This window comes from Condylura cristata, unplaced genomic scaffold, assembly GCF_000260355.1.
Source record: "Condylura cristata isolate star-nosed mole 26May11 unplaced genomic scaffold, ConCri1.0 scaffold00004, whole genome shotgun sequence".
In the NCBI taxonomy this organism is placed as follows: Eukaryota; Metazoa; Chordata; class Mammalia; order Eulipotyphla; family Talpidae; genus Condylura; species Condylura cristata.
Window position 1 is genome coordinate 70730512 of NW_004567105.1, and position 14556 is coordinate 70745067.

The 14556-nt window shown below is 35.5% G+C and overlaps 1 protein-coding gene across 13 annotated transcripts in view; it reads left to right on the forward strand.

Moving 5' to 3' along the window:
• The window catches only part of CLASP2 (cytoplasmic linker associated protein 2), a 140937-nt gene that overhangs the window by 48950 nt on the left and 77431 nt on the right, over window positions 1–14556 (forward strand). For all 13 annotated transcript variants that reach the window (XM_012720279.1, XM_004676334.2, XM_012720282.1 and 10 more), the window contains one exon: window positions 12274–12353. In XM_012720279.1, the coding sequence (XP_012575733.1) occupies window positions 12274–12353 (80 nt within the window). The remainder of the gene's footprint in view (window positions 1–12273; window positions 12354–14556) is intronic.

The window sequence follows — 14556 nt, forward strand, 5'->3', positions numbered from 1 at the left end:
TAATATGTCATACAACCAGCAAAAAGGATTGTATAATATACGTATATTTAAATAAAAAGGTAAATTAAATACTTGAAAAAGAAATGTCTTATTGGTTTCTCTAAATGTTTTGAGCAGTATATATTATAGTGTTTTACTTACTTTATGTTACTAATGTAGGACTATATTCTCAGCCATATGTTAGTTATAACATTCTCCTACAGATTATTTTTCTATTGACTTCTTATCTTTGGTAAAAAGTACATGGAATTCTGCAGTTCCTTCCTTTTGTGACAGATAAAACTTATCTTTGGTCATTACTAGGAAAATTCTTTTATCTTAATTTTGTGTTATTGATTACTAATCTATAATTTCATGAAACTATCTTTTTGATTTACAATGAATTATTTTTAATACATAGTGATATATTTAATATGTTGGTGAATCTGGTCCTGTACTTTATAATCAGTTGTTTTCTTATTTTACTTTCTTGCCTGGAAATAGAAATTGTATTTTACTTCTCAAAGATCACTTAATTCTGAAGTTAATGAGTTGATAAAATTAATATTCTTTTTTAAAAGAGACTTTCTCATTGCCATCCTCCAATGGTTTCTAATTCTATCAGATATGTAAATATTAGGGAGCTTTTATGATTGTAAATCTCATGTAGATTATATCATCCATCTAGAGATCAGCCCTGTTGATAAAAGTAGGGAAAGAAAATTTCCCCTCTTCCTCTGTTTTCTTTTGACAATTGTAGATTCATTTTGCAATTAATTATTTGCTTCTTTTGTTGCCAAAACTCATTTAGATTTACTGCCCATTTTTCTATCTAAGAAAAACTCTGGTAGCCAGAGGATGTGAATGTTATAGAAATCAATATTACTCTTAATGGTCAGTCCTTTGAAAGTTTAGATTTTTCTGTTCTTGACAGAGGCTTATTGATTTTTAAATTAGTTATGGAAAGTTTTCTTAGAGTTTCAGAAGGTATGTTGGGAGTAACATTCAATTAATATTCAAGTATAACAATTTCTCTCATAATATTCTTGACAGATTATTATTCTGCGTCTGATAAAAGTAAAAAATACTCAAGAATTAGAATTCAGATAACCACCCATGGGAGCACTACATCTAGACAGAATTAGCTGGTAAATCACCGTCTCCTTTCGTCTAACATTATAGTGATGTTTCTAATTATTTTTACATGTACACATATTTTATTAAGAGGACAGAATTGACACTGTTCATTATGTAGTCTTGTAGAACCTTTTTCTTATTTTACCCAGGACATTTTTCTCGTCTTAAATATTTGATTAAAAACTTCTCATGCAAGGCCCTCCCTGGTGGCGCAGCGGGTTAAAGCACAGCACTGAGAATCTGAGGCCACTTCCGCATGAGTTCGATTCCCGCCTGCCGCCTGCCCCGGAGGAGACCACATGGCGAGCCAGACCTCTCCTGGCCCTCCCGCTGCTTCCCTCAGCAGTGTACTTCGTCCATCTGCCTGTTCTGCTCCCCACTCTGTCTCTGGTGAAGCCTCTAGCCGCCCCTGAGCCTCTGGCCTGTACCCCAATTCTGTATGCACAAATAAATAAATAAATCTTAAAAAAAACTTCTCATGCAAAATAATAATCTAGGTGCTTTCAGTATTTTTAGGATAGTGTGTGTGTGTATATATATATATATATGTAGTAGCGTAGTTTATAACAGATATAATATGTATGTCATATATCTTTTAGCTTATTTCCAGTCATTTCTTTGGAATAAATTTTCAAAGTTTACTAATCAAAAGGTGCAGGTAGTCTTTCAGTTTGGTATAGGTCCTCCAGAGTATTATAAGCTAATTTCAACTCTGGATAAATTAATTCTTTTATGTTGCATTGAAATCTGCCTCCTTGTAACTTCATCAGGGAAGGTGCTGTTAACATAATACTTTCAAATTCTTGAAGATTGCACTAGCTCTTTTTTTTAATGATGTATTTATGCATACAGAACTGGGGTACAGGCCAGAGGTGCAGGAGTGCTGAGAGGTTTCACCAGAGACAGAGTGGGGAGCAGAACAGGCAGATTAACAAAGTACACTGCTGAGGGGAGTAGTGGGTGAGACAGGAGAGGTCTGCTGAGCCATGTGGATCATTTCCCTGGCCAGGGATCGAACTTGCACTGAAGCTGCTGCAGCTAGCTTGCATTGCTGCATCCTAACCCCTTGAGCCACCTGGGCGGGCGCTCAGTGGCTCTTTTTATACCTATTCTGTGTTCCACACTATACATTTACTTTCTCATAAGTTTATATGGAATGATGGTGATTCAGTTCAGGAATTTTATTTGCTACTTGTAACTTTAAAATAAAAAAACATGTATTCCTAGTTAAAGGAATATCATAGGTAATATAGAATACATCAAAAGTGTATATATTTAAAAAATATATAATAGTAATATAAGGCAATCACAGTCCATTGAGTTTAACACATTTCAATTAAAATTACCAAAATCAAAATTAAATGAGCTTTCTTGGAATCCACACTGACTATGCTTTTGAAGTCAGAAAGTTTAATTTACTTTCCCCAGAGATAGATCTCAAGTTTAAAGAAATGTATGCTATTTTTAGCAAAGTATCCTATTCAGTTAATTAAACACAGCAATCAGAGATGTGTTTAATCTGTAGTATGTGTAACTTTTGCTTTATTATTTAACTCAATTTGCCATCCTTTTCTATTCATATTGTAGTTGCGACAGATTATAGATGTAAGCCAAGGAGAATCAAAAGAAAGTTTACTTACTGATTGCTCAATACCAATATATTGTTGTTATAAAAATCCGTTATGTGGGTGTCAGTGTGTTACTTTTGTGCTTTTCAAATTAGAATAAGGATGAAATGATTTCCTTTAAAAGGTTCATTTTCTGAATAACATTTGGCTTCATAATAGGAATTTAGGCTAACACATTTTCTTGTCTTTTGGCTTCTTGGAATAGTTACTAAAGGTACTTGAATGTTTAAAATTCTTTCTTCTCTATAGTATTTTAATAGTAGTTTTTTAGAAAACCCTCATTCAGGTGTAATTGACCAAGAGTTGCCAAGAGTTTTAGTGTTCTTTCTTACTTGTCACTCGTTTAAAAGGACAGAATATTATCTTTATATTTTTTCACACTAATGTCAAAGGCTTCTTTGAAATGGTTTTGATTTTCAGTTCTTATTACCACCATCTCAAAATCAGTACTATTTACTATTTTACATTTGCCTCACTTCATTTATAATTAATACAAGGTTTCATTAAGAATGTTCAAATAGCTATTTTTCACAAGTTATGTTAATAGTTTGATTATTTTCTCTTATAAAGATGATTTTTTTTTAAAGAAGTAAAGATCATGAAAATTGGTACAGTTGTTTTTTAGTATCCACAGGGATTAGTTTCTGGACCCCTGAGTACAAGTCCCTTACATTAATTGGCATTGTGTGTGTGTGTGTGCAAAAACCTGTGCAGAGGTTTTTTTTTTTATATCATCTCTCCATTACAGTTATTACCTAATACAATGTAAATGATTTGTAAATAGATGTTACATTGTATTATTTAGGGAATAATAATGACAGGGGAAAAGCCTCTCCATGTTCAGAACAGACACAACCATCATAGGCCTAACCAAATAGTACATGTTTTCATTCCCCACTGATTGAGTCTGTGGACCCATAACCTGCAGATATGGAGGGCCTACTGTATATGTAGTAAGCCAAATAGCACAGAATTTTTTGCTTAGTCCAAGATTTTTAGATGATAAAAACCTCACTTTCTTGTGTTTTAACTTATGTAAAGTCAAGTAACTTGTATGTTTTCTTTTCTTTTCTTCCTCTTCTTCCCCCTAATGACAGGGAAAGCTACTAAGCCTAGAAGATTTTGCTCTGAATGGGTCTTCAAGAGGATTTGACCCAGATTCAGATGAAGAGATTGAGAGAGCCTCACATAATTAAAAAATGTGTCCAAGATCAGGCAGTTACTAGTGGAGATGAAACAAGTACCCAGTCCTTGAGCCATTGTCTAGAGTCTTTTTTATGATACTTGAGTCATTGTCAAGGACTTCTTTTATGATACTGATTTTTATCCCATACAGCAGTACTATTGACATTTGGAATTTAGGGATTCACCAGTCTGTCATTCTGTCTTAAGTTACTGTGAATCCCATATCATTGTCTATCTATCATGTGATAGCCTGTTATTATATTAACTTTGGGTTTAAGGTAAATATGATTGAGTAATTAACAGATTACTTATTGTAAGTACAAATCAGTAAGTCAGTTAATTACTTAATCTGTATAAGAGTATTATGTTTTGCTATAATTCTTTGGCTTCCATTTTGTTTTTCACCTTATACAAAACGTGATCAGTTTCATTATGCAAGGTTTATTTTTTAAAGAATTCATAAATGATGTTTAATAGTTGGGAGAAAATAATAGAAATATCCTGCCTGCAATAGGAGGCTCTACAGGTTAGTCCCAAAGTTATGCAAAAAGTCTAGTAAGTATATGCTCATCAACCAGATTTAATAACTAACATTTTTCCACATTTGTTTGGATTTTATGTATACATATTCCTGTATATACTCTCTCTGTCTTTTCATCACAACCATTAGACATGGCATTTCAGCCATACATAATTAATATACACCTTAAAATTTAAGGACACACTCCAGGGGTCTCTCTGATAGTGCAAAGGATTAAGTCTCAGCACTGTCAGGTTGTAGGCAGCCACTGCAGCACAAGTTCTGTCCCCATCCAGGGAGTTAACACACATCGTTCAGTAAGTCTCTTCTGCTTGGCCTACTACTCCTCTCAGCAATGTATTTCAGTCAGCCTGCCTGCTCTTCTCCCTACCCTGTCTCTGGTGAATCCTCTCAAATTCCCCCAACCCCCTTTCTACCTCTGGCCTACACCCCAGTTCTTTATATGATGCCATTATCATATTCAAGAAACTTTCATAATAGTCTGTGAAACAATCTGTTTACCTATCTTACATTTATGACATTGACCTGTTTTGGAGTCTAGGCCAGCTGTCTTTTAGGTTTTCCCATGTTCTGGATTGCTCTGGTTTCTTTGTGATATTACTTAATTTGTTCATCCAGCTCTTTAGTATTCTGTAAATTTATTCTTAGTTGATATACTCACCTTTTCAACACTTCCATGCTACATTTAAACTTCCTCACATGTCCTCAGAGTATTTTTTTTAGAAAGTGATTCTATGAGGCCAAGAAAATTTTACTGTTTCTTAGTTCAAGGATGCCCTCTTCTGTTGATATTGTGCAGTGCACCATTTTCACTAACTGAACATTGGGAATTTCCTGCTTTTGATTTTATAATACTATCTTGTTTCAGCAAAGCCTTTTTCTTTGCTTCCTTTCCTTTACTCACCAAGCTTTGAAGGAATACCTTCAAGTGCTGCTAACCCTTGGTCCTGTGGGGGAAATATTCATGATGTCTATGTTCCACCTCTGCTAGGATTCTCTTCTATACAATTATCTGATTTTTCTCTTCTCTGAGCACTCTGTGGTTGACATTACCAGCAGTGGATGTTAGTATTTCCTCATTTACTTGTAAATTGAAGTTTGAAGTATTGTTTCTTTTTGTACTTCAGGTATATACCATGATTAATTATGCTTACTCTTCTATTTAGTCTTGTTTTTTGGAATATTTAGTTGAACATTTGAAATTAATTTATATGCCTGCATTTTCCCATGGGACTCAGAATGTTTAATGCAAGTTTAATACTTGAAGAACATGCCTTTTTAAAATATATGTAAGCCATTATCTCGGCACTTTTTTTTTTTGAAGTTTAAGAAATTATTATTGAATAATGTATATTTTCCCCATTGATCTGAATAACTCCTTTGTTATATATCAGAGTTTCATGTTTTGTGAGTCTGTTTTTGAACTTTGTATTTTGCTCATGTGATCACTATAGGTCTTCACTGATATTTAATTGTCATAATTAGTTGTGTTTGTTTGGATGGTTTATTTCTAAATACCTCAAAATAGTTATTACTAGTGGATACAGTGTATTTTTAAATTAAGATTTCTTTGTTGATGATGCTTAGAAATGAAATTGGCTTTTGTATTTTGATTTACTAGTTACTATGCTAAAGTTTAATTTTTTAATGAACTTAGTATATTTTGTGTTTTATATCCACACCAGGGTTTTACAAACTACAGTCAATAGACCAAATTTGGCCCACTATCTTTTTTTTTAATTGGAATGAACTACACCCTTTCATATGTGAAGATTGAGTCATTGTGACAGAGGCCATATAGCTAGCCCATTAAGCCTTAAAATGTTTGCTATCTGGTCCTTTACAAAATAATTTGCCAACCCCCTATTTAGACCTACCATAAAATCTTTTGTTTTCTTCATTTCCAGTACTTTCCATTTTTTCTAGGTGTATTCTTTTTTTTTTTTTTTTTAAAAATTTCTTTATTTGTGCATACAGAACTGGGGTACAGGCCAGAGGCTCAGGGGCGGTGAGAGGCTTCACCAGAGACAGAGTGGGGAGCAGAACAGGCAGATCGACGAAGTACACTGCTGAGGGGAGCAGCGGGTGGGTCAGGAGAGGTCTGCCACACCATGTGGTCACCTCCCGGGCACTCGGGGATCAAACTCATGTGGAAGTGGCTTTAGTTTTTCAGTGCTGTGTTTTAACCCGCTGGGCCACCAGGGAGGGCCTCTAGGTGTATTCTTAAAAAATACTTTTGTACAATTTTAGATTGATAATATTTTCTTTCTAAACTTGAAAGATATTAATATATTCTGTCTCAGCTGTTGCCTTTGAAAAGTCTTTTCTTCTCTAGATGATTTCTTCTTCTCTGATGTATATGTCTGTCTTTGGTGTTAGCAGTTACAACACAGTTCTAGATGTGGATTTCTTTTTATCCACATATGTTTGGTGAGTCTATAGGTTCTTGGTTTTCTTGAGTCTAGCAAATTCACAACCATTATCTTTTTAAATATTGAATTTTCTTCCATTCTCTTTATTGTGTATTTGAGGCACTCCAATATTTATATGTATATGTATGTATATACACATTGACACGCTATCAACTTACACAGATATTAATTAGACCTTCTTATGCTGTCTTCATATCTCTTCTATTTTTCCATTTTCCCATTTCTCTTTGTGAGAAGGGCAGGCTTATTATAAAAGGGAAAGGGAAGTAAAAGATACTTGAGCAGATGCAGGCAGGAGAGAGAGCCACCTCTCACAGGGACAGGTTTGTTAAAAGAGAGTCTTCAGAGTCCCTGTCTGGCATTGTTGGGAGGAGAGCTGCCTCTTCTTCTTTCCAAGGGGAAAAGGCAGGTAAAGAGAACACTTGCATAGTCGCAGGCGGGCAGGAGAGCAATTGATTCTAGTTCAACTTCTTCCATTCTTTTCATCAACTTCTTTTTTAAAAATTTGAACAGTGGCGCCTTCCCCATTGGTGCAGCGGGTTAAAGAGTAGCACTATGAAAGTAACCACAGCCACTGCTGCATAGTTCAATCCCCACCCAGTGAGGTGACCCACCTGGCACAACAGACCTCTCCTGTCCCTCCTGCTGCTCCCCTCAGCAGTGTATTTCAGTCAGTCTGCCTATTCTGCTCCCCACTCTGTCTCTGGTGAATCCTCTCAACTAACCCCCAACCCCCAACCTCAGGCATGTACTCTAGTTCTTCTAAAAAAAAATTGACCGTGTTTTTATTCAAGTTATGGTGCTTGTATTCCCTAAAGAAATTTGTTCATTTCTAATGCCCATGTGTTTATTGGTAGCTCTAATACTAGCAATTATTGCTTTAAACATTATATTCACATTTTCCCCTGTAATTTCTAACTCAAAACTTCTAGTATTTACATCTAAAATCTATTGTTCATTTCATTTCCCATGATTCAGTTCATAATGCTTTGTATTATTTTGTATTTGAACTTCTGTTGTAAGATCATAGCTTTAAACTTAACTGGTAGGAATCTATGGGCTTAAGTTGGAGGTGCTAGAAGCTTCCCTCAGAGAAGACTTAATCCTTCTCAAAACTGGAGACTCATTAATCAAGGGGTTGCTTAGTCTTTTCTAAATTTTTGTTTCAACTCAAAAATTTCAGGTTCCTCATTGGATGGGAAGAGTAGCAAAGTCATATTGGAAAAGTAACATCAGGAATGGAAGGAATTGTTAACAGTTCTTCGGTGTGGTGCCTCTATCCACTGACCTGTGAACTAAAAAGACACCTTTATTTACACCTGATACATTCACCATAGAATGGAGGTTGCAGGATAAAAAAATTATAATAAATACTCCCAATCAAAAGTGGAGAAACTGGTATTTCATAATAGTCACTAGTTTATACAATTTTGAAATCTAGCCAGCCACTTGTTGTCAGGTTCCTTTAGCAGTCTCTAGTGTGTCTTAAATGAGGCATCCATATCACTTCAGTGGTGTTCTCTTATCAGCACTTTTCTGTACGGTTCTACCTTGATTCTGGACTCTACCCCCAAATCTTCCCTCCTTTTGCGTAAAGATGTCATGTGTTCTCTGAGTGTGTTTCAGCCAAGTCTTATTAGAAATTTGGTGGTTCAAATATACCCATATACTCTTTATTTTACACATCTCTCTCCATAGCACTCTTTCAAGTCTTTGGTAGAGTAACGCCAGTGTACTGATTTTATGTGTCTCTTTCTTTTAGTTTTCTCTTTAGTGCTGTTCTCTTTATCGTAGCTTGAGAAAATTCTGCCCCTTTGCACTTCTGACTTTGTTCTTGCTTTTATATATGAAATGTAGTACTTTCCCCTTTGCTCACTTTTGTATTCAGCACTTCATCCTAATAGTAGTTAAAAACTAAACAGAGGAGTTTTCTCTTCATGCTTAAACCTCCTAAAATAACTTTTTGGAATTTCTGGTTTCTGCCTACTCTACCCAGTCAAACATTCTGGAAAGAGTGATGTCTCTTGAATGACAGTCTCCTCTAATTCTTCCCTGCCACTGGATAATCAAAGCATTATGATTAGAGCCACTTGTGACTTTCAAAGTCAAACACATATATATATACATATATATATATATGTATATATATGTATATATATCCTTAGTAGCTCATTTTTCTCACTCTATTTGGGATTATTCAGATATTCTGCATTCCCTTGAAGACTCTTGATGATGTGTTTGTGGCAAATGGATTATTGGAGTTAACATTTGATATATGATACCTTTTGTAAATAGCACACACACTGTATTAACTCTTCATAGTGATTTCTCTATACTTTTACATTCCTGTTAAACTTTTTCTTCCACATTTGATACACTGAGATTGTTAAATAACTCCCGTAGGTGAGATGTATGCTGTCCAGGAGTCAGTTGTTTTCTTTCAAAATGAGCTAATGAGGGCCCTCCCTGGTGGTGCAGCAGGTTAAATACTGTGAAGCTAGCCACAGCCACTTCAGCATGGGTTTGATCCCTGGCCAAGGGGGTAACCCGCATGGTGAGGCAGACCTCTCCTGACCTGCCCATTGTTCCCCTCTACCATGTATTTTGGTCATTCTGCCTGTTCTGTTCCCCACTCTGTCACTGGTGAATCCTCTCACTGTCCCTGCACCTCTGGCCTGTACCCCAGTTCTGTACACGTAAGTAAATATATAATAAATAAATCTTTAAAAAAAGGAGCTAATTATTGCTCTTGTTATGGTAATTTGCAGTAATGGTATATAAACGAACAAAATATATTAATGAATATGGAAAGAAAGTTGTTCATGAAAACTGTTAATAAGAATTAATTTGAAGAGATAACAAGCACTCCTGTTTTCATTGTAACATTATTTACAGTGACTAAGTTAATGGAACAACCTAAGTTGCTCAATGACAGATGTGTGGCTAAAGAAGATATGGTATCTGTACACAAACACACATACATAATGGACTAGTTAGCTATAAAAAGAGAAAATTTTGCCATTTGCAACAGCATCAATGGAGCTATAGAAAATTATGCTAAGTGAAATAAGTCAGAAGGAGAAAGATAAATACTGATTGATTACACTTATATATGGAATATAAAGAAACAAAACAAAGGAGCAGACAAAATTAAACTGAACAAACTCTGGAAATATGGTTGCAGAATTGAGGCTACCAGAGTGGGACAAAGAAGGATGGGAACAGGTGGGTCCATTGGAGAACCGCTGAGGGACTCTGGGTGCTTTGGTTGTAGGTCTTATGTGGTCACATACATCTGAGGAAGTGCGAGCCCATTCCTATAAATCATATACAGTGCATAAATTAATGTTACCTTACTACAAATGTTACAGGGGAAATAGTAAGTTAAGTCAGGAGAGAAAAGCTGTGTTGAATGTTTAGAAACTATTTTATAATGACAAGTCCCCCTCCCCCAATTGATGCTCAATGACCTCAACAAGATAACTGAAAAATTGGAAAGAAAGCTTATAAATTTAGACTTCTGTATGCCTGTTAGAAGTCAAAAATAATACCGTTTGTAAATGAGTGCAGTATGTTATTAGCTGTTAAGAATATATAGTTAATGGAGGTGAGATTGATGTGTCTTCAGTGTCTGTCACCCCTCAGAACACCAGGGTTTGGCCTATCTTGCTGAGTGAGCAGATGTTCCCTTCACCCCCCCACTGTTCCACATGTGTCCCTCCCAAACTTGCAGGCTCCCCAACAACAGAGACTTCTTCAGCCAAGGGTATACGAGTAGCTATGCTTCCTTCTAGAACCCCAAAGAAACTCTCAAGAATATACAATTAGATATCTTATTTTTGGTTTTGTTTTTATAGGTGTTTTCAGTTAGTAACTAGGACTGATGGTTGGGGATGGAATGAGAATACTTTTATTTTATTGGATTTTTTAAAAATATCTGGCGAATAATTGTTATTTATTCACTCTTCTAATTGAATTTCTTATGGTAAGCACAGATTCATTCTCCTTTATTAAATTGTACTTGCTTTGAATTTATAGCTTATTTTGCCCTGCAACTTGATATTATGCCATTCTGTGGTTCATCACTTATTATCATAAAATTCACAGAAGTTTTTATTATTTTTTTAAAGATGAGTTTCTTATATACCTTGGGAAATCTTGAGTTTTTTTTTATTAATAGCATGGTGTTAATTTCTTTTTAATCCTATTATTTCCTTTGATAGATGACAAAACAAAATTATGGAGATATTTATATTTTAATTTTTTAATTGGAAAAGTTTTATAGTTAGTTTTCCCTTGGAATATACATATTTTACAGTTGAAATCCATTTCATGTTTTAAAAGTGTACCATGGAGAAATAAATATATAATGTAGAGTTAGAAACCTCTTGCCATTAGCCTGGGTTGTCAGAGGACAGAAACCACAAGTTACTTTTATAAGGAGAATTTACTAAAGAATTGTTAAGTAGGTATTGATGCCCTAAAAATGCAAAGGAAGAGCTCTGAAGTATCGTGGCTCACCATAGCAAACCGCTCCTATGCCTAGAGCTGGAGAAATAAAATGAGGCTAACAGTACTAAAACTCAGACTTAGAGAGGGTCCCTGCAAAGCCTGAATGCAGACCTGTAGTGAGGGGAGACGAGACTGGCATTTCTGAGCATGCAGTAAACTGGTTTAGGAAATGATAGAAAAACTGTAGACTGGAACCAGGTGTTGCCAGAGTTGCTGGGGTTTTAATCATAAGAGCAGGATGCACCATTCAGGACGGAGCAGTTTCCTTCTTTGTTCAGCTTCCAGCCTCTCTGCAGCATTCCCTGCAATTTAATAGGAAACTGTTAGAATCAGCAAGAAAAAAAAAATTTGCTCAGTTCAATGCCCAGCATCACAAAGTATGAGGGTAGATTTGGAGTAGAAGGAAAATATATAGCTTAATTACTGGCTCTTAACTACATCATAGTAAGTTTTCTTTTTTACTGTCTGTGAAATGAAAGATTATTTGTATATTTAAATTCAAGCCTCCCATTTTTCTCACGCTTCCTTTCCTTACCACTGCATCATATCTAACGCCTCTGCCTCACTTATTTTTTGACATTTGGTGTCATTTAAAATTGCTAGTTGACTTTTAAGTGTTTATACTTTCACTTGTATTTCTTATGTCCTTGTTATAGGTACTTACAGAGGTAATCAACTACCACCAAGTACCTTGACTTTCCTGAAAGTTGGTACTTTTTTTAAAAAAACGCTTTTTTACAAAACAGAATGTCTCAGCATTTCGAGAGACATATAACTTGCTGATACACTTTTCATGTAGTCCCTGTTGCTAAAATGCTTCAAAAAAAACTTTAAAAAATGAATTTTCTTTTAATCACAGGTGCTTCTAAGGAAGGAGGTGCAGGAGCAGTTGATGAAGATGACTTTATAAAAGCTTTTACAGATGTCCCTTCTATTCAGGTAAAGACATAGTGAAGGGGCTTGCCCCTGACTGTTGCTTTAGTGCCTATTCGTGGAGTTCCTTTTCCCCTTCTTTAAAATTTCTTTTTCCTTTAATGTCTGTGTAATGAAATATTTGACTTAGTATTACTAAGCTATTAGTAAAGGTTGCACATTAATGTTATCAATTGGTTTTTCCGTGAGTCTGAAATAAAATTAAATTCATTTGGTTGAATCCTGCTACATTCACAATTTTTTCAAGGTGCCATTTTTAAAAATGAGTTTAATAACATTGCACTGTATAACATGATGATGTAGTTTCAGGTGTGCACCACTGAAAAGCAATATATGTATACTACATTTTAAATTCACTACTCAGAGTTGAAGGTGCTTATGATACAGTGTTCTGGTTTTTAACTCCTGCTTCCTTGACTACTTCCTCTCAGTCTCTAAAAGCACATCCTTTTCTACTTGCCTAATAGTGGATTTCTTAAGAGTTCATTTTGAGCACTCACTTCTCACTTTCTTTGTCACATCCTTCAAACTCATGGCTTCAGTTCCCACCTTTACATAAATAATGCACTGACTTTTATCTCTGTGCTAGACTTCTTTTGAGTGCAGTAACTTTCCCACTGACATCTTTCAGATATCTCAGAGACATCTCCAACTCCATCTGTTGTTCAAAATTAAAGTCATAATCTTCCCCTTACAAAATTTGTCTTCCACTGCTGTGTATGCGGAGACTATTACTTAATTGTTACAAAAATCAGAAAGCTAGGAATCATTTTATTGCAATGATTCCTAATAGTGGTATTCAAAATTCTTTTGGTTATATAACCCCCTCCTCCCCAAAAAAAAGTATGTTTAAAAGCTGTGTTCCCCTCACCGAAGTAACTTTTTACCTTGTTCTGAGAAGGGAGATTCTTGCACTGTGTTCCAGAGCAATGCATCTGAAAAGGGCAGGTGTAGCAGAAGGGTATGCCTTTTTAAAAACAGTTGAGAAGTTCTGCTGTGAAGCAAAGGTGAGGGCAGGAAAGAGCTAGCTTGAAGCCTCCAGGAATCATTCTCCAAAAATGTTATGTGGTCCCGTCCTACCTCTTCACTCTTGTGTCACATTCTTGGTTTTTTGGTGGGTTGACTGAAAGGGTTCTTGGCTTTTGAATGGGGTGTAGGTAGGAAGAAGGAATTTAATGGCTATTGAAAATGAAAGACTTAAGTAGAGCTGTTTTTAAGAAGCCGTCAGACAACCCCATTTTTCTTTCTCACATTTTCAAATTCCTTTGCTTTGTCTTCCCTCACTGTTAGCAACATGGTGTGAGTGTGGAGCCTCACACCTTCAATGCCTGCTGCGTATTTTCCAGTTATACTGTAAACTAATATTGAACAACTGGTTTAGGAGACATGTCCTCACCTGAACCTTAGCTGGAATGTCAACCAGTGCTGTGCACTGACTGACAGACCTGGATCACTGGATTTTCCTTTGCTCCTCTTTGCACTCTGACCTTCTTTCAGTTTTTTTCTGTCATGAGCCATTGCCCACATGTTCTGGGAAGGCTACTCTCTTTAGCCTAATACCCAACTAGTTCTTTAGTTGTAAGTGTGACTAGAACTCGGTTCCATCTTGATTTTTCTAACTATTGCAGTAGGTCAGACACAAATCATATAGATTTTTGTGGCATTTTGTAATTCACCTTGGTAGTTCTTTCTACTTGCAATTTCATATTTTCTAATATTAGACTATCTGTCATTTGATTAATTTCTTTTTTCACTCTTACATTATAATCTCCGTAAGGCAAAACTTAGTTTCCTTAGTACGTAGCATGTTGCATCCCTTTTACATAAATATTATGTAAATGAATGAAAGGATAATGGTGTTGTGAAGATGGTTGGCTTCAGAGGAAACAGTATGTACCTTCCTAACTACAGGGAAGGGGAGTAGGGGCTAACTTAAAACATACTTTTGCAGTATTGTGTGAGTTTGTACTCTAGGTATTTATAAACCTGACATTTTAAGGAATTGATTAAGGAATCAATTTTTATTGATTTTTTAGGATATTTTCATCTAATCTGTTTTTAAATGGCATAGTATTTTTTTTTTATTAAAAAGTTTATTTTTACATCATTTTTCACATTTTTTTTTTTCATCTCAATTGTAATCCCCATGGGTTTCCCATCACCAAATCACCTCTGTGCCACCACCATAGTCCCGTGCATTTCCCTCCCT